Source organism: Haliaeetus leucocephalus, unplaced genomic scaffold, assembly GCF_000737465.1.
Source record: "Haliaeetus leucocephalus isolate CR32 unplaced genomic scaffold, Haliaeetus_leucocephalus-4.0 Scaffold206, whole genome shotgun sequence".
NCBI lineage: Eukaryota > Metazoa > Chordata > Aves > Accipitriformes > Accipitridae > Haliaeetus > Haliaeetus leucocephalus.
In genome coordinates, this window is record NW_010972642.1 from 6,697,761 (window position 1) to 6,725,533 (window position 27,773).

The following is a 27,773-nucleotide window of genomic DNA, read 5'->3' on the forward strand; positions in this document are numbered from 1 at the left end:
GCCGCACCTCTCCGCCCTGCCCCGTCGCGGCCCTCGGTGCGCTCCCCAGCGGCGGCGGCGCTCTCCCCCTGCGGCCATGTCGGGGGGCGGTGGGTCGCGCTATGCGGCCGAGTTCGTGCCCCCGCCCGAGTGCCCCGTGTTTGAGCCCAGCTGGGAGGAGTTCAGCGACCCGCTCGGCTTCATCGGCCGCATCCGCGGCCTGGCCGAGAAAACCGGCATCTGCAAGATCCGGCCCCCCAAGGTACCGCCGGCCTGGGGCCGGGGGGGGGATCGGGAGGGTCTCTCCGGGGGGCGCCGGAAGGTCTGAGCGGGCCCGGGGTCTCGGTGGCGGAGCGGTGGACGAGGGCACCCGGGGAGCCCTTTCCCCCGCTCCCGCTGCTCGCTGGGGGTTTCGTGTGTCGCCTTCCATAGGCCTCGGTGCCCGTGCCAGGGACACCAAGGAACCTGTATAGTCTTTGACCGCAGAGCTGGCTTTTGCAGAGGTTGTTTTCGAGCAGGTGAGAAGCTAGCAGCGCATGGCGGCGTCCGGGACTTCACGCTCTTTTTACTTTTTAAAAAAAAAAACCAACAACCACCCCAACAGCCTACTTGTGAAAATTGCGAAGGCATTGTAGGTGAAATCAGGCGTTTGCTCCGGGAGGGGGGGGAGGGAGGAGGAAGGGTATTCTCTTTAATGGCTCATTGTTTAGAAACATAATCTTTAAACTGTTGAAAGAAGGGCCCCCAGCCTGCTTGTGCAGGGGAATTATGTTTATGCGTAGCAGTTTAAAAGGTGGAAGCTTAATCTCTCCGATGACTTGATCGTTATTTTGTGATGACTTGCCCTGTGACCTGGTAAACCATTTAGATGAGAACATCAGGCAGTTTGGCAAAAGTGCAAATGAACTTTAAATATGGCTGTAAAACAAGAGAGTTGAAAATACTGAGATGAGAAAAACTGAAAAGAAAGCATGTAACTGAGAACAACTTGGATACAGGGGTTACTGATTAGATTTCATGATCCTTCCTCTCCTCCTGACCTGTCCGGGTTGCTGGAATCTGTTTAGTTGGTTTAATGACATGGTGAAAACTTGACCTCTAAGGGCTTGCCCTTTCTAAAATAAGCAGAATGGCTTAGGTTGAGAGGCCACAAGAAACTGATCCAGATCGTGTTCATTGAGAATAACTAGAACTTTCCTGGCCGTTGAATGCATTTGTATTTCTCCATGATTGCTTAGCTGTTTGCATTGCAGGGTTTTGCAGGATGCATGCGTCAGGTTGATTTGCAACCTGCAATAAGTACTAAATCAGAGGCTTTATACTAACCTTACTGATTTATTATTCTTTTCCATTATTAGAAGCTGTAAATATTTTACGATTGTGCTTGAGGCCTTTATATGCTGAAGCAGTGCAAATAATAAATGCTTAGTGTAGCTTGTCCACCTGCAATGAGGTGTCCTTACTCTGTTGTATTTATTGCCAGGTAGACAATCTACTGTAACTTAAGCTTTCTTAAAAAGTACTAAAAAGCTGAATTATACTTGTTTTGATGTCATAACACAGTTTTGAGAGATAGGGCTAGGAGGCACTTGTGGTTGAACCAACTGCTGACTGTTTTGAGAAAGTCATTATTTAAGGCTGCATTTCTGTTAAAGAATTGGACTCCCAACCGGTGGTCTTATCTTTATTGAAATGACTCTAGACAAACATGAGAAAAGTTAGATGCATAGTAATGTGCTTTATTTAGTGTTTGTCACTGTTGATGGTGAGAATTTTGCAATGTGCAGGATATAGGGAACTTTTTTTTAAAGTAAATAAATAACCAACAAGCTACTGGGTATGTCTCATATTTAAACTCAGTATGAGGTAATGCATACTGAAATGCTTTGAACCTTATTTTCTTTTATATTTTTCATTCTGTGAGGATCTCTTTCTCCAAACTAAAATACTGTGGGAAGAACATTATTTTAAAAGCACAAGAATGTCATAAAAACGGAAAATGATATCACCAGTTGTACTGAGAAACTCATTTACTATTGGGAGCTTGTTTACTCAGACATTGTTAGGGTCTTCTCTTTTATGAGTTTTTTTGAGAAGTTTCTTGAAGCAATAAAATATCTTTTTGTGTCTGTTTAGGACTGGCAGCCTCCATTTGCATGTGAAGTACAAAGTTTTCGTTTCACTCCACGAATTCAGCGCCTGAATGAATTGGAGGTGAGCTTTTCCACTGTTGATATAATTTTGTGTTTGCACTGAGAGCAGTAGGTCTCCTTGCTTGAGATTTGCATCTTGGCAGGTTTCTGGATGGGAGAGACTTTAGAAACCCATAGACCACATCAGTGTTTATACTTGGCAGTGGCAGAGTTCATATAAAATAACTCTCCACGGCTTTGAGAAAAGTCTGGTTTTTATTTTATTACCCAAAATAACCACAAGAGTTTTTCACATTCAACTGGAAATGTCTAAAATGAATGCCAAGTACCATGTTGTGTAGTAAGAGCAGCCAGTGTCTAGCCTTCAGAGATCTACAGGCAATTAATTTTTTTTTCTTAAAATATTTACTGCTGTTCTGAAGCCTCTGGTTACCTTATACTGTCTTGATAATGCATTTTAAACCTTAAAATGAACTGATTTTTTTATAGGCTTATTATAGTTAATTTTATGATTCAAAAATGTATGGGAGCTTTCTTGAAAGCAGTAGAGTCTCATTTTGTCCTGGTTTTTCCTTTTCTCTACAAAATTTCTCAAAGCCTTGCTCTGTTTGTATACCAAAATGTCATGTATCATTTGGCTTGTAAATGGGTCTCCTTATGGAAAGTGATTTGAGTACTCCAAAAATACTCAAGGGAGGAGGCCTTTCTGCGTGGTTAAGGCATATATTAAAAGTGTTTGTAAATCCTGTCCGTCCCCGCCCCAATATATATTTTAATAATTGCTCTTGTGTTTCTCCCTGGAATGCTGACTTCTCATATGTATGCATTTTGGTTTCAAACCAAGAAATTGCTGGGTAGGAGTTTGGTTTGTAGGCTTTTGAATGCAGAGAGAAAAGCATATACAATTTTCTGCTTGTAAAGATCTTTCTTTTTATCAATATTTCTATTTCTACTTTTTTTTTACATGACTAAGAAATACCTCACTTGCCAAGTTGCACTTTGAAAATGTAAACTCTATAAAAACTTCTCATGTTTTTTCTCAGGACTGCAAGGTATTGTCACACTTGTTTTGGGACATATACATTTGTCTTCCTTTATTGATTGCAGGCAATGACAAGAGTGAAGCTGGACTTCTTGGATCAGTTAGCAAAATTCTGGGAACTCCAAGGATCCAATTTAAAAATCCCTGTGGTGGAGAGAAAAATACTGGATCTCTACAGTCTGAGCAAGGTGAGTAAGCAATTGTAGACCTTGGTCAGATAGGGACCTTGTTTTTCATTCAAGCCAAGCAACAGGGAGGACTTGTTTTTACAGCATTAATCTCATTAATACAGAGAATAAATAAAAGACTTGAAAAAAAATAGTGAAAGAGAATTTTTAAATTGAATGGTTATGGCAGACATGTCAAGCACAGTTAAATCAATTGCCTTTGGTTGGATTCTATACAGCATGTATTCGTTACCTTGTATACAGCTTGAACATCCTGACGTCATCTGGCCACTTGTTTTTTAGTTCTCCTTTTTTACAAGTGGTAGAGCTGCAGGAGTTTCAGGTGGTTTTTGAGAAGGCAGCGGTATACTTTTGCGCCGTTCAGGTCCTGACCTAGCAATTCTGTAATGAATTGTTGTTGTAATTGCTCCCTCCTCTATCCCAACAGAGGTTCTTCACATGACATAAAGATGCATTTTTGAGAGTTTATAATGTCAACTTCTGGAATAATTATTTTAATTAAATTCCAAAACAGGCTAGGCTTAAGGCTGGCTAGAAATTTATACTACTGTAGTTGTGTTTGGTGTGGTTTTTTCAAAGTTTGCACACAAATAAAATCTCTGTTGCAATTTGCTTTTCCATTGGTAAAATATATGTACTGTTATAAACTTATCTGCTAAGGATGGATTGTTATTATAAATAGGTAGATTTCTTCTTGCAAGGTAAGGAATTAAAACAAGGTAGTTCTAGTGCTTCTAGGTTAGAGCATCAGTTTCCATTCCCCATCAAGATTTCTTTCTTTTCAGTAAGTAAAAATGTAAAGATCTGAATAGATTTTATTTTTAAGGAAAGAAGTCATAGTCTTTTGGGCAGTCTGGAATTGCTGATAAAATGCAGAGAAAAGCTCATAAAATGTCTTTTGGTATTTTTTTAAATTTCTTTTCATGTCTGTGGTGGTTTGCTGGGTATGCAGAATATCATAGTGGTACTGAGAAGTATCTGGGTCACTGTTACAGGCTAGAACATTTTAGTTGACTGCAGATACACAGGTCTAAGATTATTTAGTTACTTAGTGGCTTCTCTAGTCATTGTTCATGTATAGATAATTTTAGAAATCAATTTTTCATGTACATTTTGAAGATAAGTTGAAATTTAGGAATGGTTTTATTTAAAATGGCTTTTCTAGTACTTTGCTGTAAATATGAGGAAAAATAATGATCAATAATATTATTGTTTTATCTAAGTGTATCCATCTCTGATTATAGGAGGAATCAGAATTAACTAATTTATTTGTCACTGTCACAATTAGACTTTTGAATTTACCTCAGCCTCAAAAATAAACCATAAATTTCACTCCAGTAACAAAATGTTTTTGCATTGAGGTTTCTAACAGTCTGTGAAACATTAAGCATGAAATTTGGTCCTTGTGTAAAGAAATGTAATGCAAAACTACACTGTTGTAGAAATGCTATTAGTCTTGCAATAATATAATTGAAATTACAATCCATTTGGGTTTTAAGCTACTTGGCAGTGAAACTGTAAAGGGAAGGGAGGCAGTGGAAATGTGCCCAGTGTTTCTGAGGAAGCAACTCATATGCTGTTAGGATCATTGCTTGGAGGCAAATGGTCTGTTGTTTTTCATTCTAGGTACATGTTAGTTATATGTAAACAGTGATAGTTCTGTATGTGAATTACTACACTCAGACCAATTGAAGGCAGGTGTAAAAACTGGACTGAGTTAATTAGAAGGTAAATTCAGTTTTTCCTCTTTTTACAGTTCTCTCTCTGCCATTCAGGCTTTTGTGAGACTTTCTGTAACTCTGAAGTTGTGAGCTCCAATGCTCCCTTCTGCTTGGGGTCTGTTAGAATGGGCTTCGCTTCTGGCCAGACTTGTGTTTTGCATCAGAGTACAAGTCTCATGAGAGTTAACTTTTCAGTTTGTTCTGATGGTGGGGTTTGTATTCTTTCCAACATGTCATAAATCTTAACTGTTGGACTCCTCCTGTCTAGGACAGTACACAATTTCCATTTACTAGGAAAATTGTCATGTTAAATGTATTAAGTAATGAGGATAAGTAAGACCTTAGTTATTAAAGTACTAGTTCTTCAGGAAACAAAATCTAAATTCAGGATTCTGTCACTTAATAGAATCTTTTAACATTTGGTTGATTTAATTGATTCTTGGTTTATGCAAGGTGGTGAGAGCAGCTCAAAACCCTTAACTTTTTTATTCATGTGTTTCAGATTGTTGCCAGCAAAGGAGGCTTTGAAGTAGTCACTAAAGAGAAGAAATGGTCTAAAGTAGCAAGTCGGCTTGGCTACCTGCCAGGAAAAGGCACAGGGTCGTTACTGAAGTCTCACTACGAACGGATCTTATACCCCTATGAGCTCTTCCAGTCTGGGGTCAGCCTTATGGTGAGATGCGTCTCTTTCATGATATGAAGAGGGGACCCAAACTGCATTTAGAATGCTACTTGTTATTGCGTACGAAACTAGGGCGCTTTTAGAAGCTTTAGCTATGTAAACAAACCTAGAACCACCCTCATACTTACCTGTGACAGAATAGTGCTAGAAGTTGTAATGTGACCTTATGTAGTTATTTTCTGATAGCCATTTCTTTATAGGACTGAGGCCAACCCTACTGGGAAGGAAAACAGGGCAAAAGATGATATGATTAACTGGAAAGATATCTTCCTCTCTCTTTTGATAAGCTGGCAGTTGAGATTCAGTTTCGTTATTTGAAGGTTGTGTGGATTAATTGTCCTCTTGTCCAAATGGCTTGTGTAATGCTGTGTGATTTCACTCATCCTGTTTCTTAGCAAACAGAATGATTCACAGACCATGAAATGATTAGCGCTGCCTGATCAATCAACCTGGTGTTCTGTGCTCTGATCCTCTAGGGCATCCAAAAGCCAAACTTGGACCTTAAGGAAAAAGTGGAGGCTGAGGACCTCAGCTCAGATGCCCAGGCTTCCCCAAAGCAGGCTTCAAGAATGAATGTTGTGCTGAAGAGAACCAGGCGTGTCAAATCCCAGGTACCCCTGTTAACTGGCTCTTACGGACAGAGAACACTTATTCTTTCCACCAGCGCGTCAGCATTGGCAGCGCAACAGCCTTTGGCTGTAGGAGCCTGCTCAAAAGCACCACTAGGAAGCAGTCTTTATTTAAATAAAATCCAGAGAAGGATGTCTGTCTGAGGCCTGGTTTGCTTATGGTAGATGCGCTGTTTATCTGAAAACTTTTAAAAGCTGCTTTTTGTTTATTGACAAGTGGCCTAGGTACCTTTCTAGTGAACATATCTGTGAAATCTAAACAGATAAAAAGCCATTTGTGAAATTATGTTGAAGCTTCTGCTTGTGCAAAGTTTGAAAAGTTTTTTAAAACTTTTTCAAATATCCCCTTTAGTTACACAAATGCAAATATGTGTAGATAAGTCTTTGTTAATTGTGGAAATTGCACTTGGGACTAATGATCTCAAGCGGGACAGACTGTTTTTCTGAAGAAATGAAACAGATATGTGGGGAGATGCTCAGTGATGGCTGAAACTGAATAGGATTTCCACAATTTTTCTACTGAAAAGCAGTTTATTCTGGATTAATGGTGTTACAGGAACTTCTGGTATTCTACTAGGTGATATTAAATCCTGGGAGTGCCCCCCAGTAAATTTCAATTCAAACTGAAGTGCTGTCACTTTAAATGCTGTATCTTTAGAAATAAGCTTGGAGGCTTGTTCTGATGGTTTCATTGCTTCTATTGCACTATTTAAAGTAGTCCTTTACCTTTTGAGAAGGATATCTATTGCAGGCAGCATCCTAAGGCCCTTTACAGCAGGTCTAGTGGCTCCCTCCTGGCCAGTCAGTGGAACATGAGTGAAAGCTGGATTTATGTGCAACAAACTACTTGCTTGATGCCATTCTAGACTTATTTTAAGCACCATAAAGTTTTTTCAGATGCTCTTAAACTGCTTTTTTTACAAATGCATCTTTCTTGTCACCGAGATATTTGAGTATCCTTTATAAACTTCCGTCTTTTTCTCTGATGTCGATTGATTTCGACTAAATTGTCTTTTTTTATCTGTTTTCTTAACTTACTGAAGCTGACTTGATGGTATTTATCCTAGCCATATAACAATGCATCACACAAGCAGTCCCAGCCTGTGATCTTACCAGATCTCTCGAATCATGTATTGTTAGTGAGCTATCTAGAAAAACTGAGAATGCCACAGGAACTGAAGCAGTCATTCATTATGTAGAATTCTGCTTTGGATTTGAACAAATCTCATGGGATAATGCCAGTGTGACCTTTTTCTCATACATGGTATAAAAGCATCACTATGTTATTGAGATTCTGTGGGATCTTTTCTCCTGCTGATTTTGGTAGAGTAATGGTACTTCACATTTCTCTTTGTTGGAAAAAGTGATTCTGGTGCAGTACAGCTGCTTCGTTTCATTTAAAGGGGCTGCATTTCAGAAATGAGAGGTGATTTTATTTAGATTGTCTGCAAAAAGTAAATATAGATATATATATTTTTTTTAAATACCTTTTACTAGGCCTGTAGCCATGCTATTTTTTAAGCATTACAGTTATTAAAATGGCTGAAAGGAGTTCTCTAATGCAGGAAAATCTCAACCTACTTGCATAGCCAGGAGAAGTATTTTTTTGGCTATGTTGGAAGCTATGTATAACTCTCAAGTCAACTCCAGAACTGTATTTAGAAACAGAGATTTGTCCTCAGTGGCCCCAAATGGTAGAGGTGTAAATATCTGGGGAATGCTGAGAAATTGTTCCAGATTTCAGTGCATCTCCTTATTGTAGACAGGACTCTGTTTATTGTTTGAAGTGCTTACCTGCAATTGTACCAGAGATTGTCTAGATAGTCTTCAGAGAACAGGTAATATGCAAGTAATGTAAAAACCTGCTAAATAAGAAATGTCATTCTGCTCTAGCTGAAACATCTGAATGATTTTTGTGTAGTGTGCTGAGTAGTCCAGTGCCTGGGTAGTGAGCTTGCGTAACTACACTGACATTGCGTCTCAGTAGATTTCTTCCAAGTGCTAAAAGTACTTTCCAAAAATGCTCTGCATCTTCTTCTTGCAGATAACTACCTAAGAATGGGTGATGAATAAGGAAGCATAAAGATAGTAATCAGAAATTACTGAAATAAACAAAGATCCTCAGCAGTAGAAGGGTGCGGCAGACTTTCAAAAAGCAAACAAAGCGAAAAATGAAAGAAAATAGGGAATGAGAATTCTCCGTTGTGAAAGATGGGTTGGGAATCTTTGGATACTACAATCAAATGTCAGCTGAATACATTGTCTCTGAATAGGAAGAGGATAATTTGGTGATGAGAGATTCTGCTCAAAAATAAACTTAATGCTTCATTCTTTTTCCCTTTTCTCTGAAGAAAGCGATCACAAATAAAAACCGGAGAAGGGCAACTGAATTACTAAAGGCTTTTAAAGAAGAGGACAACAAAAGGTAGAATGAATTCAGGTTAGGAAAAGAGAATACACTTAAGGAAAGGTTAAATTTAGGAGAATTTTGCTTTCTTAGAAAAGGGTAGTGTATCTTCATAGATGATCTGTTAGGATGTATTTTAACTGGCAAGGGATTTTTCTAAGGAGGTTACATCATGATGATTTCTGGTAGAGAAATGCAGTACTGGAAAAAGAAGACAATGAAGTGCTGTCTTTTCAAAGGATATTAACTTAACATCCAGAGAATTTTCTGAAAAGTTAAAACCAATTCAAAGTAGTATATCTGCTTTCAGGTTTCTCTTACAAACGATTGCAGAATAACAGAATTAATAAAATAAGGTTCCATTTTTTAACTTGAAAGATTTCCTTCCATGGGAATAATCCTGTGAAAAAGGAGAACTCTGGGAGATGCTGACAAATGCCCAAAACACGTAAATATTTTGATTCTTGGTTGTAACTATTCTGGTCTTGCATATGGGGGGTGGAGGGGTGGGGATGCAAATGTTGATGAGGGTAGGACAATAGAATAAGATAGTGTGTGAATCCAGTGTAACTGGATTCGCCCATATACAAGAAAAGCCTTTGGGTTGTGCTTGCAGTTGAGAAGGTAAAAGAAAAATACTGAGAATAGAATCACAGTTTAATCAAGTTCATTCTGCTTATATGGAAAAAATATAATGCAAAAGTGTGATGAAGTTTTGTGTTGTTAGCAATGAGAAAATGGCAAGAAATGCAAGATTTCTGCTTCCATCCGTTCACAGTTTTGAGTTTGGTGTTTTTATACAGTCTTAAAGGACACCACAGAAAGAGTACTCACTGAGGCTTCTGAATACTTTTGGTATTCATGCCTTAAACTATCAATATCCTGTCAGTGTTCATAAGGTTATATAGGAATCTGATTTTTAAAAAACATTTCCATTTCAATATCCAACCTGTTCTTTTTGAAAACTGTATAGCTTTTTCCATCTGAGTGTGAATGGATTGCATCCACTTAGGTCTAGTGCAATGCAAGTAAATCTGGGCGATGGTGTTCTGAAAATATATTTAGGCAATGCATTTTTAAACAAAGCTATAGAACGGAAGAGAGGTTGCTGCACATTAATGATTTACCTTTAGTAAATATGATAGTAAATTTATTTTTCAGGTAGCATTGAGAAAATTATCTTAGGTCGCAAAAGCAGGAGAGAAAAATTGTGGAGACCTTTCATACATGTTGGTGAAATGATGGAAAATTGTACTGTGCTGAGAAATGTAATGTGGGTTGATTCTATCAGGTTCTGTTAGTTGAGAGAATGGATGAGCTGTCAATGAATTTCAAATGGCAACTGAGGGACTATGAAGTCTCCAGGTGGTAGGCTTTCTTGTACAGCAAAAAAGTCACTGTTTCCTTATGGCTTGTTAGCCAAAAAGTGAGGAGCTTATGAGAAAAATTTGCCAGTTAGCATGCAATTTCAGAGCGGGCTTACAAAGTTGGTAACATATCTCTAAAGTGAAAATAATTTAATAGCAACATAGAATTCATAAATGTTCAAAATTAGAATATCAGCAATAATCAGTTTGGAAAGATGCCAGTTAGCATACTGCATACACAGTTCAGTGGGAACAGGGACTCTATCACTAAAAATTCCTTAGAGGAGTAATGCCTAGGAAATTATATCTCTCTTTAATGTGTTTCAGAAGCAAGAAAAACAACTGATTTAGGCTGAATAAATGGAAATCATCTTATTTCTTTTAGCTTTATTGCAAATGCATTTGAACTTATTTTAAGCACTTTTTTGGAAGAGTTTTTTGCGATTTTTTATTAAAAGCTGTGAACGCATGTCACCCCAAGGGACCTTGTTTCCTGCATGATATATCAGGCCATAACTCTGTGGAAAATAACAGATGAAGTATCATTGGGAAGTTACTTGAAGAATGATCTCTTTAGGATTAGGTGCGCACCTTCAGAATTGATAGATTTGACGAGATCTTTTAAAATCAGTGAATTTCAGGAGGAAGATTGTCAATGATGAGAGTTTAGTGGCCTACTATACCAGGTGAGAAAGAGTTTGCAAAGTATAAGGAGGCAACATAAAGAAAAATACCAAGGTGATTGTGTTGCAGATAAAAACAGAATATGGAGGTTCTTTTTATTGTTAGGTTAGTGGCAATGATAAGAAAATAACGTAGGTTGGTGATGGAAAATGGGAAGAAGTTCAGTTGAAGAGAACACTTCAGGAAACAACACTGGTAGGGGCATGGAGTTGTCACCTATTCGGTCTTTTCATCTCTGATTTTGAGATTGCAAGGGCAGCAGAAGTAGCTGTGATCTCAGAGTGGTACTCATAACATTTCATCACAAACCCAGGAGCAGCCAAGCTTCAGGCAGTAGGTTGGAACTCGTTAGTGTCATGTGTATGTGTCTACTCAAGGAAGCAGATAAAAAAAATATCTGTTGAAACAGTGTATGTGTTAACATCCAGGCACTTGACTGAATCATGGTTATTTTGGAAAATACTGCTGTGGCAGCGTTCTTATTTATTTTTTGCTAAATGTCAAACCTCGTTCTCTTATTTGCTGTATGGTTGACTTTCCGTAGTTTCTGTAATACTAAATGGGAAATAATTTGGGAGGTTGGGACAAAAATGCTGTCTTTTATTCCATTTGCATTTGTTCATTGACTTTAGGAACAGAAAATCGTGTCTTTTTATGCCTCTGTTTCCTTTCTTTTGATGAGCAGATGTTGTGGGAGAGTGGAATATAAACAAATTATGAATAGACCTGGAGGGGAAATACTGATGCTTTGTGCTGATGTGGTCTTGTTTTTGTTTTTAGGCGGAGGCAGGAGAAATGAGTAGAAATACTGAACTAAAGAAGCTGCAGATCTTTGGAGCTGGACCCAAGATGATGGGACTGGCACTGGGAGCAAAGGATAAAGAGGGTAATTAAATCTTGGGCTCATAGCTGTTAAATCTTTCTGAATGTCTCTAGAGATAACATTAAGAAGTAAGCAAATCATTGTAACTGGAAAAAGAAAGCTTAAGTATTCTAGGGTTTCATTCATGAGAAAGATTTACAGGGTGCTTCATGTAACTTGGCATAGTTTCAGCTCTTTATGTGTTGTATAGTAACAATAACAATTAAGCAGCTGTTGCATGAACTGAGTGACTGGAAGGGAAAACAGGATTTGACAGTACTGAAACTGATTCTACCAGCTAAGTGCACAAATTATGAGTGTAATTCACTCTGTTTCATGAGGCAATTGGGTTCACCTGTGAGGATAAGCAAAATATGTTTTCCTAATCCTTGTTGATTTTAAATTGGCCAGGTATAACAAGGCATTTTTGCTTTCTTTGAACTGTCATGTAGTTTCTGATATGAAAGGCAGGGTTCCAGGCTGGATATCTGTGTTGTTTTTGCAAGTTAAGTCTATCTTGATGGGATACCAATAACATTTAACTTTTATTTTACTTCAAGACGAGGTGACACGAAGACGCAAGGGAACCAGATCAGAAGCATTTGGAATGCAGATGAGGCAACGCAAAGGAACTCTTTCTGTCAACTTCGTAAGTTTGATTCTTTGCAGTGATTTCTCATAATAAGAAATTAATTGATTTACTAAGATTATTTTTTTTCTAAACCCCTCCCCCCCCAGATGAATGGTTGAACACTGCAGGAGGTGATACTGTTATGGGAAGAACGAACAGTATTTTGAAAAATAATTTATGCTCTAAGTTTCTGTTTTAATCTTTCGGACAGGAAGGATGTTGCAACGTGAAGGTACTTGTTGATCATGGGTTTGAGGGCTTGCTTTGCGACACAGTTCTTGCAAGCCTTCAGTTGCTTGCTTTCTATTTGAGCTCCCCTTTGTAGGACAAGTATAATATTACTTGTCTTCTTTAAAAGATACTTTGAGGTGCTCCAATACTTCAGGAGTTTGTTTTTTAGCAATTCCAGCTTTCATGTCTTTTCTGTTGAGTTTAAACTAGTCATTATACGAGTCCATGCAAGAGAAACCCCTAAGGGCAAAAATGAAATGTTTAGCGCTCTGATGTTTAACCGTGGAAAAGCAGTATATGGTTGTTCTTAATGTCTTTCATAGCATGTGACTTTTTACTTTTAAAATGTCGTAATTCAGCATGTGTATCTAACCATGAATGAAGATGCATGCTTTTAATGTCTTAAGAATTAGACTCTTCACTAATAATTCAGCTGTTCTTTTATCTTAGCCTGAGAACACTTGCAAGAGCTTATTTTAAATTTCAACCATTGAAGGCCAAGGCAACTGAAAGTCTCTAGTAATGATATTTTTATATGTGGAAGTGCCTCCTGGGGGGGGAAAAAGTGGGAGAAGTTGGATATTTAAAAAACAGATCATTGTGCCATTGCAGTTAAGTTAGAATTTGTATGACTTGAATTTTTTCAGTTGTGCTACTACTTCTGAGTATATGGTGGTCCTAGGCTGTGTAAGTGTTGTGACCATTTTGTTTAAGTATGCTTTAATTTTAAAATATTTTATCTAGTTTCTGTTTCTTTATAGAAAATTATATTTGTTTACTCTTTCCATTTACTCTTATTTATAAGAGAAAGTGAAAATACTGTAGTAACAAGTTTTGAAACTGTATTGCTGTAACTGTAATCTTGTGAATTTCTGTGACTTAGTATTATTTTGATTCCACACTTTTTTTATACTTGGATGAGAGATCTTCAAGGAAAGCAGTCTTTGAAGTACACAGGTGATACATTAGCCTTGTATAACTTTTGTCTGAAAAATACTGTGGTGCAGTTTTGTTTATACTTCTCCCTCATTCATTTATCTTTTTGTGAAATGCTAACTGTGAAATAAAATGCACTTTTTTCTTTTTATTCCCTCCTCCCCTTGAATCCATATAGTTATGTATCATCATAATCTGACTCTGTTTTGTTCCATGGCTAGAAGGCTTATTTGTGGTTATTGCATAATCCCTGATCTGCTTGTTCTGAATATCTATTTCAATGCAGTCTTTTTATTTGACAAATCATCACTTGGGTTAGCATAAAGAGTGCATATGTTAATATGAATTTGGAGAGAAAGTATTATCAGTGATAGGTAACTAGGGAGTATCATAGAACAGCCTCCTCTTATGATCGCCTTTTTACTGCATGTTTAGTTTTGGGAAGAGAACCTGGAAATGTCTGCTAAGGTACTCTCCCTCCCTTCTACATAAACAAAAGCAACTGGTTTGGTGTTTTAGACAGACTTGATATTCCATGAGGGTGAATGTGTGGATTTTTTTTAAAAAGGGGAATATTATATGTCTCTTAATAGAACTGCATGATTTTTTTAAAACTATTTCTTAAGAAGCCTGAGCAATTTTCTTAAGTGTATTATTGCATAGCTAGGAAATTGCATACCTAACTAGGCTGGTGTAACTAAGATGGGGTTGACATCAGGTATTTAACACAACTGTGTGCACCTAATCAGCTGAAAAGCACATGTTTCTGTGACATCTTCATGAAAATAACAGACACCCAAAAAACTACACCACTGCTTCTGTTGTTGTTATTTTGGGCTGTGTGAAGGAAATATGCATAGCCTGAGTTGCCCAGTGACTGATGGGAGTAGCAGCAGAATTTGGAGCAAGTATTATTCATGAAGTTCAATGTTCTTAGGAAAAATTTGTATGTAAGATAATTATTTAGCTGTGGTAAAGTAATACACAGTTTCCTCATTTAGATGATGTTACAGATCTTCATTAGTATAGTAAATGTTTATATTAAATTGAAAGTCCTTTGGATAATACAGGAAGCAACAGCAAAGAAAATGTCAAACCTGTTGATAAGGTTTTCTCTTTAGTCTCTGAGAATATCTCCCAGTCAGTGTTGTTCTTGTTGAGAGATTGTCTTGGACAAACACCTGCGAAAATTGTTTGCTATTGCGTTGGGATTAATACTTCTCTCTTACCATTTGGAGTTTTTATCCTCTATTTTGGAGAAAATGAGAAAGAAGTTGGTACCTTTACATGGAGTTTCCTTCCCTTCCCCTTGGATTCTTAGATTGAAATCTGTAGGTTTGTGGGTTTTGTTACATCTTCTCTTCCATTGCAAAGATAGTCACTGTACTGTTCTAAGTGATGGCATGTATGTTTCTGAAATAGTTTTTGGAGATTTTCCTCAGTCATATGCTCTTTGTAGGGATTTAGTTTGAATTGTTTTCCATAGGCCCAAAGAGAGGGAGAGCATGAAGTTCTAAAAACTGTAACTTCCTCTTTTGTCTTAAAATAAAGTAAATGAGATGCTACTTCGAGTTATATAGAAAACAATTGTCCAACTGAACTGGATAGTTATTTTGCAGTACCCAAAGTCCTCCTGCCCCCCATGTATTACTGCTTTGGGAAAATGAAGTGTAGTTGTTCATTATCAATGCTTCTCAAAAACCAGTGGAGGTTGCGTTGATGTTCATATATTGGACTTTAGGATTACATCCTTTGTTCTTTAGTTTAAAGAAGGCAGGTTCGGGATGAGGAAACTTTTTGTAACTTTTTTTCCCTATTTTTTCTTTTTTCTCCACAGGTTGATCTGTATGTTTGCTTATTCTGTGGCAGAGGAAATAACGAGGACAAACTGCTTCTGTGTGATGGATGTGATGACAGCTATCACACTTTTTGCTTGATTCCTCCTTTACCTGATGTACCCAAGGGTGACTGGAGGTGTCCGAAGTGTGTTGCTGAGGTACAGTTCAAGAACTACTCAAGCTTTGTGTGTATACTTGTGTTCCTGGAAAGATCAGAAGGGCAGTTCAGCTCAGTGCCATTCCATCTGGGTAGAAGGCATAGTTTTGTTTGGAATATTGTCAAGATGAGCTGTGAATCTCCAGCTGTTCTTGGTTGATGAGCCTTAAGGAGAGAGAAATGTTCCTTCTAGAGCTTCAGCATAACCTTTGTTTATTAAACAGCCATATGACAGCTAAAACTTTGGCCTTTGTATGCTAAGAGCTGAAACTCAGTTTGATAAATTGGTAGTGGGAAATTAGGGTGGGAAGTAGGGTTGTGATAGGTGTTTCAGCATAACAATGAGATTTTGTAAACTATGATGTCATCAGTGTATGTGATTTGGGCATAAGAGGGAGCTTTGATTATTGGCAAGTCATTATGGCATTGTTCAGAATAGCTTGTGGCAGAAAGTGGAAGAACTGATTGAAAAATTTGTAGCTATTTTAGATTTGGTTTATACTGAAAAAGGAGCTGTTGAGGCTCTGAAAGTGGAAGCTAGTTGAATTTCATTGTTCAAAAAAGAAGAGCTACCAAGTTCCAAGAGATGACTGGTCAACACCCTAAGGGCAATTAATATCATTTGATTGGCTTGGTATTTGTCTTAAGAAAACAAATTTCACAAGCTCAGGAAATTGGTAGATGTAGGATTCAGAGAAAAAAGCTTACTGTTTCTAAATCTGTAATTTTGTAACTGGCTTTAACTTCTTAGACCCTGTTTTATCCAAAGGGGCAGTTGCGCACACACATGTATATGCCTATTTCCCCCTACATCTGCCACACCCTTCTGCTGTTTTCTTTATGGTGGTGTATGAATAGTTGTGCAGCCACATAATAAGGTGGATCAGCTCTAACCCTTCACCGAGAGAGAGGGTTGTCGGATGAACTCAGGCAAATGCTGCTGTGAGAGAGGTGTAAGTTCATAGTTACAGGCAAGGGAAAAGATGCAACAAACCCTTTGGGCTGCCGCTCACAGGGTGGATTAAGCTGCCTGTTTATTGTTCCCTTCAAGAGAGTGCAATAAAAGAGTATTAGCAAACTACAGCAATCCAATGTGGAGTTAATTTAGAGAATATAGTAGTAAATATAGTGACTGCAGTGGTTTAAGAATGTGGAAACTCACAAGAAATTTCACTGCTACTACTGCTAGTAAAAACAGGGATATGTTGTTCCCAAGGAAAAAAATATGCATATAGGGACAAAATCAGGAAAGTTAAAGTGCCAAATAAGTTGTTAGTAGCAAATGATACAGAAATTACTTGAAAAATTCTGGAAATACATTGGAAGTAAGAGGAAGAAGGGAAAAAACATAGCTATATTATGTAATGGAGAGTAAACAAGTAACAGCAGAAAGATCTTTGAAATGCTCAGTAGTGCTTTTTGCATCAGTTTTTACTTTAAATGTTAATTGTGCGCAGATGCTTAATGTAATGTTAACAGCAGGGTGCTGGAACAGAAGCTAGGAAGAATAGGGTAAGGGCTCTTTATATGTATTCAGGTCAGCGTTGTTTGACAGTGTTTGCAGAAGTTGTAGATTCTCTGTTGCAGGCTCCATTTAAGAACTACTTTGATAAATGTTGGGCATAGTCTAAGGATAGTTCCTCTCAAAGAAAAAGAAACTACTGATCTTTTGAATTCCTTTCCATTCCTGTTTCTTTATGACTGAACAGCTGACTGTCAGATAGTTCTGTGTCATGTTCGTGTTCAAATATGTCTTGTCTATATATAAACATTGTGTCAGATACAAAGGATTCTGAAAAGGATGCTGTAGAAATGCGTGGAGAACTAATACTTTTTACACTCTTGGATGAATGGTGATAGAACAGTGGAAGACTTGCAGGTTTTCTGTCAGATGGGCCATGTCTGTAGTTAGCTATGTTGCATTGTTTTAATTTCCTTCTTCCTCTTTCCTCCTATATACCTTCACAGCACCAAATCCGTTGATGATTTGCTGACTTGATAAAACTGAAGCACTTGCAGAGTTTGTTCCTGTGCAGTTATTCTGCAAGTGCTTGAATCCAGTTTGTCTAAGAAACGTCTTATGGTTGTCTAAGCATCTTGTGCAGTGTCTTACTCTGGCTGGCAGCAGTAGATTATGAAACTTAGTTTGGGACAGGAAAGCAGAAGTGTGTAGCATTGGGATTTACCATGTTAAATTAGCTCCTGTACAATTAATTCTGTTCTGTTTCTGTTGTGGTAGGACTTCCGCAGCTGAGAAAAGCACTCAAAATTGATAGCTTATTGTGTTTGGTAAGGACTCTGATGGACACTAGGATTTTTTGCTAAAGATGTAACTGTAATAATCTGCTGCAGGGAACAATATTTTTATGTTCCGTCTCCTAGGAATGCAACAAACCCCGTGAGGCCTTTGGATTTGAACAAGCTGTCAGGGAATATACTCTCCAGAGCTTTGGTGAAATGGCTGATAACTTCAAGTCTGATTATTTCAACATGCCAGTCCATGTGAGTTTCAACTTCTGTTGTGATTCCTTGTAGGGGAAAAAGAGGTTCAGCTGATACTGGATTTTTTGCTGAGGCATCTTAGCTTTGTTTAAAGAGGGACCATAAGCTTCAAACATGTAAACAAATGATTTCGCTTTCTGGCATCTGGTCTCATTTCAACTTCATTTCACCCTTTTCCTGTGACAGATAGCTAGTTTTATTACTTTTTAGGTTATACCTTATTGGCCGTACCCTAGTTTAAAGTTCTTGCCCTTTTTGAGTAATTGAACCAGGTGTCTTGTTCTTGTTTGGCAAAGGGGTCTTTCTCCTGCCCTTCCTATGGCTTTTGTCATGGTTTAGTTTGTTCAGAGGAGAAATCATTGGTTTCCTCCCTGTTGCAGCCTTTTCTTGCAGACAAGTCAGTAGACTGGGTCTGTCTGATAATCACTTTTTTTTTTGTTCTGCATCTCAGCAGCATTTTTAAAACTTGCATTTCTGCTTTGGCACACTTCCGCAATTCTGCTGTCCTGTAGACTACATGCAGTACCAAACTCCTTCTCCTCTCAGGGTTCTTTGGTAATTTATGCATGTTCTTGCTAAAGCTTCTAGCTTTTAAGGACTCCAATTTCTGATGCAACTTTGGGACGCAGAGCAAAGCAAGGAACAAAGCTTATTTTACAAATAAGCTTCATAAATAAATGCGTACAAGTAAGAGTTGTAATGAACTATACGAAGACTACACTCTTGAACACAATTCTTTATCTGAATTTCCTTCCTGTTACTCAGAAGTTCTGGTCATTGTCCTTTGAAATAGTTTGGAATTTGCATGCTGTTCATTCTGTTTGCTGCTCGGTTTCTGCTGGCAGTCTCCTTCTCCCCCTTTTTTTAGCTGTACTTCTGGTAACCCCATCTTCTTTTTTTGTTCATTCCATTCTCTATGATGTGGCATTCTATTTACACTGCAGCCGCTTCTAAGGAATACAGACCAAACTGTATGACTTTGAAGAGGTGGAGGGGAGAGAAGAAGTGGCTTTGGCATTTGAAAATTCATGGGGGATTAGTAATGATTTATTGCTTGAATGATAACTTTTATGTTGGGTCTTATCTGCACATACCCTAATATCTTTTCTGCTTTCAGATGGTTCCCACTGAGCTTGTAGAAAAAGAATTCTGGCGATTGGTGAGCAGCATAGAAGAAGACGTCATTGTGGAATATGGGGCTGATATCTCATCCAAGGACTTTGGAAGTGGCTTCCCAGTGAAGGATGGCCGACGAAAGCTGATGCCAGAGGAGGAGGTGAGGAACAGGATATGGAAACTGACCCCATTATTTGCTCTGCATAGGATTTCACATTAAGAATTTATGTCAGAAATCAGCGTGGATTTTTTTCATGAAGAAACTGCTTAAGGCTTTTGCAGGCACTTAGCATTCCTCTTGAGCAGGGCATTAATCTGATATTTTAGGTTCTTTTACAGATCTGGTTGCTGATAGCTAAGCTGCTTTTCATGATTTAAGTCACACCTGTTTTGTATCACTTAATCTTAGCAGGCAAAGATGTGCAAATTGTAACAGTATGTCTGAGTATGAGGAGACTGATAAGATTTTTTTTTCTTTCTTGTTCCAAACCTTTTTGTTATAGAGTTAGCTACAGAAACATGATTCTAACCTCCTTGGGAGGTTCATAAAAGGTAAAACAAACTAACTGGATTTAGCTTGTTTCTCTGACTGTGCATACTGTAAGAATGAAAATATGTACATACAACATCCTACTATAGAAAATTTTATAAAGAACATCTGCTAAGTATATTACCTATTTTCCCTCAGACCTTACTGTAGCATGTCAATTTTCTGGTGCTTATATGTTTAAATTCAAACAAAATGAGAGTAAAGGTGTGGTTTCATGATTACACAGCCCCAAATCAATTCATACTGCTCACTGGAAGAGGTAATCCTGCTCACTATTTTCTTCCACCCATACCTGCACCTTCCCACCTGTACCTTTGTTGGCTATGTGTAGCTGCTTAATGAGTCAGAACTGCTTGTTGATCTATCTGTATGAAAGTAGTAATTTTAAAAAATATTTTCTAGCCAGATCACTGAAGTCATCTGACTCACTGCATTGTCTTTATCGTGTCAGAGCAAAGGAAACAGCAGGAATGTGTGGCTGAGCTGAGGGTGTGATGAGTCTTTTCGGCATCTATGGGATATGCCTAAAATGACATTCACATGAAGTGTGAATCTGTGTTAACAGCTTTTTTTAAGGTGGAAAGTAGACTAATGTTAAAGCACAGTAGTGAGCTTTTAAGGCAGTCTGTTTGGATTCTAATTTTTTGTACAAATTGTGTGTACTTGAAAGTAAAGGTGGGATTGCTTAGTGATGCTGTCTTCTCAGAAGTGAGTGTGTAGGAATTTCTTCTCTTCAGAAAACTTTCTGAAGTAATATATAAAGAAGATCAAGATAAACTGCAGTGCAGTAAAGCAGATTTTAAAAAAGCTGAAATAACATAAGTTTCACTGCATTGTTTACAATCTTAAGTTATCCTATTTTATTGAAGACTTCTATCTTTTGTTCTTCTATTAGTGTTGCTGGTATTTTGTTTCACCAGAAAAGTATGAAACCTATAAACTTGGGGGGAAGAATATCAAAGCCTATGTATGTAAGTCTTGATCCAAAGAAGATGGGTTACGTATGTTGAAATACCAGGACTGGCCTTAAATCTTAGTCTGATTAATTGCTGACTAAGGTATTTAAGAAATTATTTCCTAGTTTTGGTGCTTCATTGTTGCAGAATATTACCCACTGTCTACTATAGAAATGGATAGGCCGATCTCTTCCTTTGCTCTTTCCTTTTCTGGAGTTGGTGTCTTTACATTCTTCTGATTTGTTCAGAATTTTCTCCTCTTTTTGGCAGGATTATGCGCTTTCTGGTTGGAACTTGAATAACATGCCAATTCTAGAACAATCAGTCCTTGCTCACATCAATGCAGATATCTCTGGCATGAAGGTACCTTGGCTGTATGTAGGGATGTGCTTCTCCTCATTTTGCTGGCATATTGAAGATCACTGGAGCTATTCCATCAACTACCTGCACTGGTATGGTCTTTCCTTTGTGCATCTACCTTGCACTGCCCTGTTTGCTGTTAGTAAATTTGTAGTTCTACTTGAAAATGCCTACACGTGCCGATGACATTTTTAACCAAAAAGCTAAATTAGCTGAGCGGTCCATATTCTTAGCGGAGGCTGATTAAAAGCGACTACAGATACTGTTTTAAGCGCTTCAGTGTTTTTCATTAACTGATTAAATATTCTTGTGTTGCAAAAAATCCAGTGTCACTGTAAGATCATGCTTTACAGGCTCACATGTTTTCTAAGAAAGCTTTTGGTTTTGAACTGAGTTACAGTTCACTGGTTCACTGCTTTATGATTTAAAGTTGGTATGCCCATATGCTGGAAATGGAGGCTGCTGCCTAGTGGCTTACACAGGCATCAGAGTTGCCAGTTCAGCAGCAGATCTATGTATACACAGAAATACTCCTAGTCAAGAGAAATTTGAAAGTAGTTCTGACTTTGAGAACAGCCCTAGAAGTGTTCTGGTGTTCAGCTTTCGTGTTCAAAAAGAAGAATTGTGACAGATTAACTATTTGCATTGCAGTCTTTCCAGTTCATCAGGCTCAGTCATGGTGGATGGAACTGGGGGGAAGGAGGGGAAAGCTGTGGGAAGCACCCCTTTAGAATAGAAAGGTTACTGTACATCTGGTAAGGATGAGTTGATAGTCTTTAGACTGTGATTGCATATTTCTGGAGAAGCATGTTTACTAATAAGATCTGAATTAATTTATTTTGTTTCGAGTTCAGGTATTGTCCTCAGCATGCTATTAACTAGATCAGTATGTGAGGGTTTTGTGTCAGCTGGTGAATTCCAGCAGCCCAGATGCAGAATAGTAGTTGTTTACTGGGGTTTAGCAGCTGTGTCCTACCAGCAGGTGTCACTGAAGCCTGCAGGAACGACAGAAAATGCTGCATTGTGTCTTATCTAACTTTTGGGATGGTTGATGCCAAGATTATTAATACAGTTACATTGTGCTATGTGAACGGTTTCATATATTTCAGCAGACTACTTCTTGTAGTTCTTAATAAAATAAAATTAAAAAACAAACATGAGCACTATAGATACTAGATCATTACAGTTCATTTTGGTTAAGACAGGACTGGAAGGACTGGAGTAATATGTTCTCAGGTAATATTCTGTTTAGTTTTGGTCTTGTTAATCTTTTTTTTTCCTTGTACGTAACCAATTCATGTTACCAGGCATTTTTTTTAATCTTAAGAGTCCAGTGGACCACTGGTTTTCAGTAATTGGTTATGTATATTAAAAGGATTGCTTATATGTCATTGCACTGTCTGGTGTTTTATTCTTTCCACTTCTGTTTAGTTGGTATACTATTTCATTGATTTCAGGAATACGACTACTCCAAGCCTGATTGAGTGAGTGAAGGAATACCATGATCTCTTCTCTCTTAAACATTAGCTGTGACGGCCAAGGTTTTGTTTGTTAAACTTACTTTATTCTTCCTAAAGGAAAATAATTGCCCATTTTTATCCCTTTAGAGCATGGTAAATGACAAATATCTTCCACGTTAGGCTTGTCATGGCAAATCTGCTGTCAGGTATGTTCAGAATTCTGTTGTAGTGTAATTGATTTTTCAGATTAGAATGATACACCCTGAAGACAACGGTTGTTGATTAAAGACATTTTTGTGTCTATGTGCAAAATATTTGGCTTGTGTGGACAGTGGTTCTAGATTTGAGGTGTACTTTGCAGTTGGGTAGCACTGTTACTTTCCTTTAAGCAATGTGTTTATTACTGTGGTTGTGTTTTGTTAGGGGAGAGCCAAAGACATGGTATGGCGTGCCCTCTCATGCGGCAGAGCAGCTAGAAGATGTGATGAAGGAATTGGCTCCTGAGCTATTTGAATCCCAGCCTGATCTCCTGCATCAGCTGGTCACTATTATGAACCCCAATGTGCTGATGGAACATGGTGTACCAGTGAGTAGCACATGAGCATTTTTTACATAAGTACTCCTATGCGCTCTCTTTTTTTCATTCTGTGCCAGATTTGTGTAACAATGGTTTGGCATAACTCTGAAGAATTTTTATGGTGGATATTTACATATTCAATTCATTAATTATGGGGTGTTTTTTAAAGCTATTTTCTAGAATCTTCCCTAGACTCACCATGAAATTTAAATTATCTTATATCAGAAGTGAGTGTGCCAAGCTTTTTACATAAAATCTTATAGAACAAGTCTACATTGTGTTACATTTAATTTTTAATTAAGAAGATCCCCACCCTGCCATAGCAGAAAGTTTGTGAAATGAGTTTAATATCTTTTGACAGTAAAATACTTGTCTTATGTTCAGTAGAAATCTCAGCATTACAAAATGCTTTTTTGACCACAAATAACTGGCTGCAGACCTTTAAGCAGCAGTCACTATAATTTGCTTTTGTCTTAGGATAGATTGCTTCCCTAGCAAATACCCCAACAAAGCAAACAATAAAGAGTTTCCAGAAGCTTTTGCACTTTGTGGTGGATGGATTAAATAATGATAAAGAAACATCGCTTTTGTGATTCATAAAGTGAATTTTCAACCGTTGGCTTATATATTCAGCTTTTTTGAGCAAGGCTATAAATTGAGGATTCACTTTAAGAAGACAGAACCAATCTTTACCACTTTTGGGTTAGGTACCTTGCCTGTGGTGTTTTATAGGTAAAGTAAGTGGTGTTCAAATGTCTTGTAATTACTTGTGTTAAACTCTCTTGCAAGTTTCATATTTTTCCTTTTTTTTCTTTTATCCTCACTTGTATTAGGTATACAGGACCAATCAGTGTGCTGGGGAATTTGTTGTGACCTTTCCTCGTGCCTATCACTCTGGATTTAACCAGGGATATAATTTTGCTGAAGCTGTGAACTTCTGCACTGCTGACTGGGTCTGTTCTTTTGTATACGTTTGCTATGTCTTTGCTAGGTGACCTTTGCAAGGAGTGTGTTAGTAACTTAATTATCTGAAGAATAGTCTTTTAAGTTACATAGTTTGTTTTATGTTTATAGTTCCTGGTACAACAGTTAAAGACTGATGTGAGTTTGTGTTACACAAAATAATTTTGATGAGCACATAATTTTAAGTAGGTCCAAACTGAAATTTTGGCACATGGTCTTCCTTTTTATGTATTGTTCTAACCAAAAAGTGACATATCACAGTACCTTTAGCTAGTATTTCTGTGATGCCTCTTTCTGAATTTGATACACATTAATGTACTGTCTTGAACAGCTGTTGTCATTTGAATGTTGGAGGTAGGCATATAACAGTCTTTTGTTCTCTTTTTGTGCCAGCTCATTTTGTACCTTTTTAATTATATTAGTGCTTGTCCTAAGAGCCATGCCACACCAGAGCATAGCTTACGTGGATTCTTCAGTAAGCTGTCAAAAGTGTGTCCTATCACTGTCCAGGGTTTACAGTTGGAAGTTACCATCTCATTTGTAGTTTATCTATCTCTAACTTCTTAATACCTTCAAACAGGAATTTTAGTACTTAATCAGATAATTTTATTCATTCATCAGAAAAATAGTCTGCAGGATTTGCAGTGTGTCAGTGTTCTTTTTCTCTCCTGTGCTCATGATGTAATCTGTGTATAGCCTCTGTGAAAAACTGCTAAACTCACAGCAACCATGTGAAATTTCCTTTGCTTATGCAATATGTAACCAGAAATCTGTAGCAAATTCACCTAGCATTTTAAATTTTTTGCTTTAAAAGGCACAAAATGAGTGATATCAATTTTGGTTAACTCTAGGCATCTTGTGGTAAATGTCTATGTCCAAGCATAGTAATATCCAGAGGGCAATGCATTCACCTCAGCATAGACCAGATGACTTCTTTTTGGTGCCAGTTTCTTTCCACTGGAAGTAAAAAGAGCTTAGGATAACTCTTAAACTTGTGCCTGAAAGTTAGGCATGTAAGGTTATGCCCCCCCAACATGGATATTGTCTTTTTCCTCATCTGTGATGTGATTTAAGGTTGTTATAATTGGCTCTGTCCCATAAGATACAACTCTCTTAGTCTCAGTCTTTTCCCAGATTTTGTCAAAGGAAGGAAAGTGGGAGCTAAGAGATCGTCTTGAAATGTCTTTTCCCAGAATGACAGATGCTGGTTTTTTGTAGCTTCCTATTGGACGTCAGTGTGTGAGCCATTACCGAAGGCTAGGACGTCATTGTGTTTTCTCCCATGAAGAGCTGATCTTCAAGATGGCTGCAGATCCAGAGTGCTTGGATGTTGGGCTGGCTGCCATGGTCTGCAAGGAGATGACTCTAATGATAGAGGAGGAGACACGGTTAAGGGAGTCTGTTGTACAGATGGTGAGTAATCAAAGACAACTCTTACTTTGCTTGCAAAAGAACTTTTGCTTCCCCCTCCCCCTGCCTGGCTTAGAGTTTTTTAGCAAGTGTCTAAATTTTTTTGTTAGGGAGTGTTGATGTCTGAAGAAGAGGTGTTTGAACTGGTTCCAGATGATGAGCGTCAGTGCACAGCTTGCAGAACCACGTGCTTCTTGTCAGCTCTTACATGTTCCTGTAATCCTGAGCGTCTTGTATGCTTATACCATCCATCTGATTTATGTCCATGTCCCATGCAGAAGAAGTGTCTAAGGTACACAGGATTTTTTTTTCCCCCCACTTTTCTTCCATATCCAATAGTTTGCTGCAGACCAGTGACCAAACATAACATTTGGCTATACTTCTTTCTTCCTCTATTTAAGGAGTATTTTTATCCTCTTTGCTTGTTTCTTGGTTCCAAGGCAGAAGGTATTATATATGTTCTGTCTTTCTGGCTTTGTTGTAGCTGGAAAAACTTGATATAAGCAATATCCTGGCTTTTGTATGGGCATTGATACTCTTTCTGTGTTTTTCTTCCATATCTCCAGGTACCGGTACCCACTAGAAGACCTTCCTTCTTTGCTGTATGGAGTGAAAGTTAGAGCACAGTCTTATGACACTTGGGTCAGTAGAGTTACAGAGGCTCTGTCTGCCAATCTCAACCACAAGAAAGGTCAGACTTCTATCGTTCATAGTAGGATGTCCTGAAACTCCTACATTTGTTCTGTGTTCTCATTTAATGAGAGAAACACTGTGTATTGTTTAGTGGAAAAAAGAAGGGAGCTAATCTGAGAGTGTAATGCAACTCTTAATTGTGCATTTCAAATTGAACTAGCCTGTTGGAACCTTGATTGAAGGCCTTTGAAGCAGTCTAAAATTGCTTTTGTTTTTGCATACAAATTATTTATGTACTGTTATTACAGATGTGATTGAGCTGAGGGTAATGTTGGAGGATGCTGAAGACAGGAAATATCCAGAGAATGATCTTTTCCGCAGGCTCAGAGATGCTGTGAAAGAAGCAGAGACCTGTGCTTCAGTAGCACAGCTGCTTCTGAGCAAAAAGCAAAAACACAGGTAGGACAGGCATTTTTTTAAGTTTCCATCTGTCTGTTTTGTTACTTGATTGGACCTGGAAATGTAAGAATGCTGAGGTCTCACTGCCTACTAACTTCTTTCAGTGTTTCCTGTCCTTAGTGCTGTGACTTATTGAGAGGTAGAGGAGGCAGATATGGTGACACAAAGGGCCAAAAAAGTGGACTTGGTTGGAAGTGTTAAACATACTGTTTTCAGCTGACTTATGTACTGAAATGTGAAATCCTTTGGAGAAGTTGTCTTGTTTGATTGCTGATCCGGTATTTCTCTGAATGTGTGGGAGAGTTGTAGGGAAAGACGAGGAAAAGTCTTGACATGAATGTTTATATTTTAGGTGGCATGGCTAAGTACATAGCTTAAAGCTATTGAAAGAAAATCTGCTAAAACATTGGATTGCAAAGCAAAATGCTTGAAAAGTAGGAAATACCAATTATGATTGGTGAGGCAAGCACAATTGTATCTTCTGGTACAGCATTTCTCAAAAATATAATTTTGCCAGCTGTTCTCAAGTTGCAGAATGTGTTGTCATGCTGGTGGAGTTACTGGAAGATGCAAAGGAAGTGTGTCTTGCCAGCACTGACTGGGACAAAAAGATCTTGGGGAGCAGAACAGTGCAGAGAGCAATAGTTTGAGCTAGTCTTTTCCTTCTTGGGAAGGACCATGGGAGGCAGTGATGTGTGGCTGAAAAGTAGTGGCTTGCCTCAGTGACTTCTGGCAGTTTAGTTGCCTGTGTTGTCTGCTTGCCTGTGGCTGCTTCAGTGTTAACTCTGTCCCCTGGCCCTACCTCAGCACTCTGCTGGATGTGTCCCCTTGTTCTGTTGTCACAAACCTTCAGCAACATGTTCTTCTCTCTACTGTGTATTCTGTGCACTGAATAAAAGTCCCACAGAAAATCATTTGATCAGGTGACAGTACTTAGTGTGCCAGAGGTGGTATGGTAAACTTCTGTAGCTTGCATTTCCTCTGCTAAGTATAAAATTTGGCTTTGTAGTTGGTTGGGTTTTTTGCATGTGTAGTTTTTGTGTATTACTTAAGACTTTTCGAGGGAGGCAGTAAAATGTAAATCCCTTGTTAATTATAATACCCAACTTTGCTACACAGAACATAATGCATGTCATAATTGCTTGAATTTGAACACTGAGATATTAGTGTTACACCACAGACGCAAGTATAATACCTGATGTAATTGGAAAGCTATTATTAAATACAGAAGCATTTTTGCTGTATTTGAAGGGGAAAGAAGGCTCTTCTGTTTGGTTTTT

The 27,773-nt window shown here is 38.1% G+C and overlaps 1 protein-coding gene across 3 annotated transcripts in view; it reads left to right on the forward strand.

Annotated features, from left to right (window-relative positions):
• The first annotated feature begins 31 nt into the window (after positions 1-31).
• The window catches only part of KDM5A (lysine (K)-specific demethylase 5A), a 54,613-nt gene continuing 26,871 nt past the window's right edge, over positions 32-27,773 (forward strand). For all 3 annotated transcript variants that reach the window (XM_010566205.1, XM_010566206.1, XM_010566207.1), the window contains exons 1-17: positions 32-241; positions 2,116-2,193; positions 3,240-3,362; positions 5,586-5,756; positions 6,242-6,376; positions 11,633-11,738; positions 12,275-12,363; positions 15,350-15,508; positions 17,890-18,009; positions 19,127-19,285; positions 20,902-21,083; positions 22,875-23,037; positions 23,862-23,981; positions 25,210-25,404; positions 25,512-25,693; positions 25,968-26,092; positions 26,343-26,493. In XM_010566205.1, the coding sequence (XP_010564507.1) occupies positions 77-241; positions 2,116-2,193; positions 3,240-3,362; positions 5,586-5,756; positions 6,242-6,376; positions 11,633-11,738; positions 12,275-12,363; positions 15,350-15,508; positions 17,890-18,009; positions 19,127-19,285; positions 20,902-21,083; positions 22,875-23,037; positions 23,862-23,981; positions 25,210-25,404; positions 25,512-25,693; positions 25,968-26,092; positions 26,343-26,493 (2,423 nt within the window). In that variant the 5' untranslated portion in view covers positions 32-76. The remainder of the gene's footprint in view (positions 242-2,115; positions 2,194-3,239; positions 3,363-5,585; positions 5,757-6,241; positions 6,377-11,632; positions 11,739-12,274; positions 12,364-15,349; positions 15,509-17,889; positions 18,010-19,126; positions 19,286-20,901; positions 21,084-22,874; positions 23,038-23,861; positions 23,982-25,209; positions 25,405-25,511; positions 25,694-25,967; positions 26,093-26,342; positions 26,494-27,773) is intronic.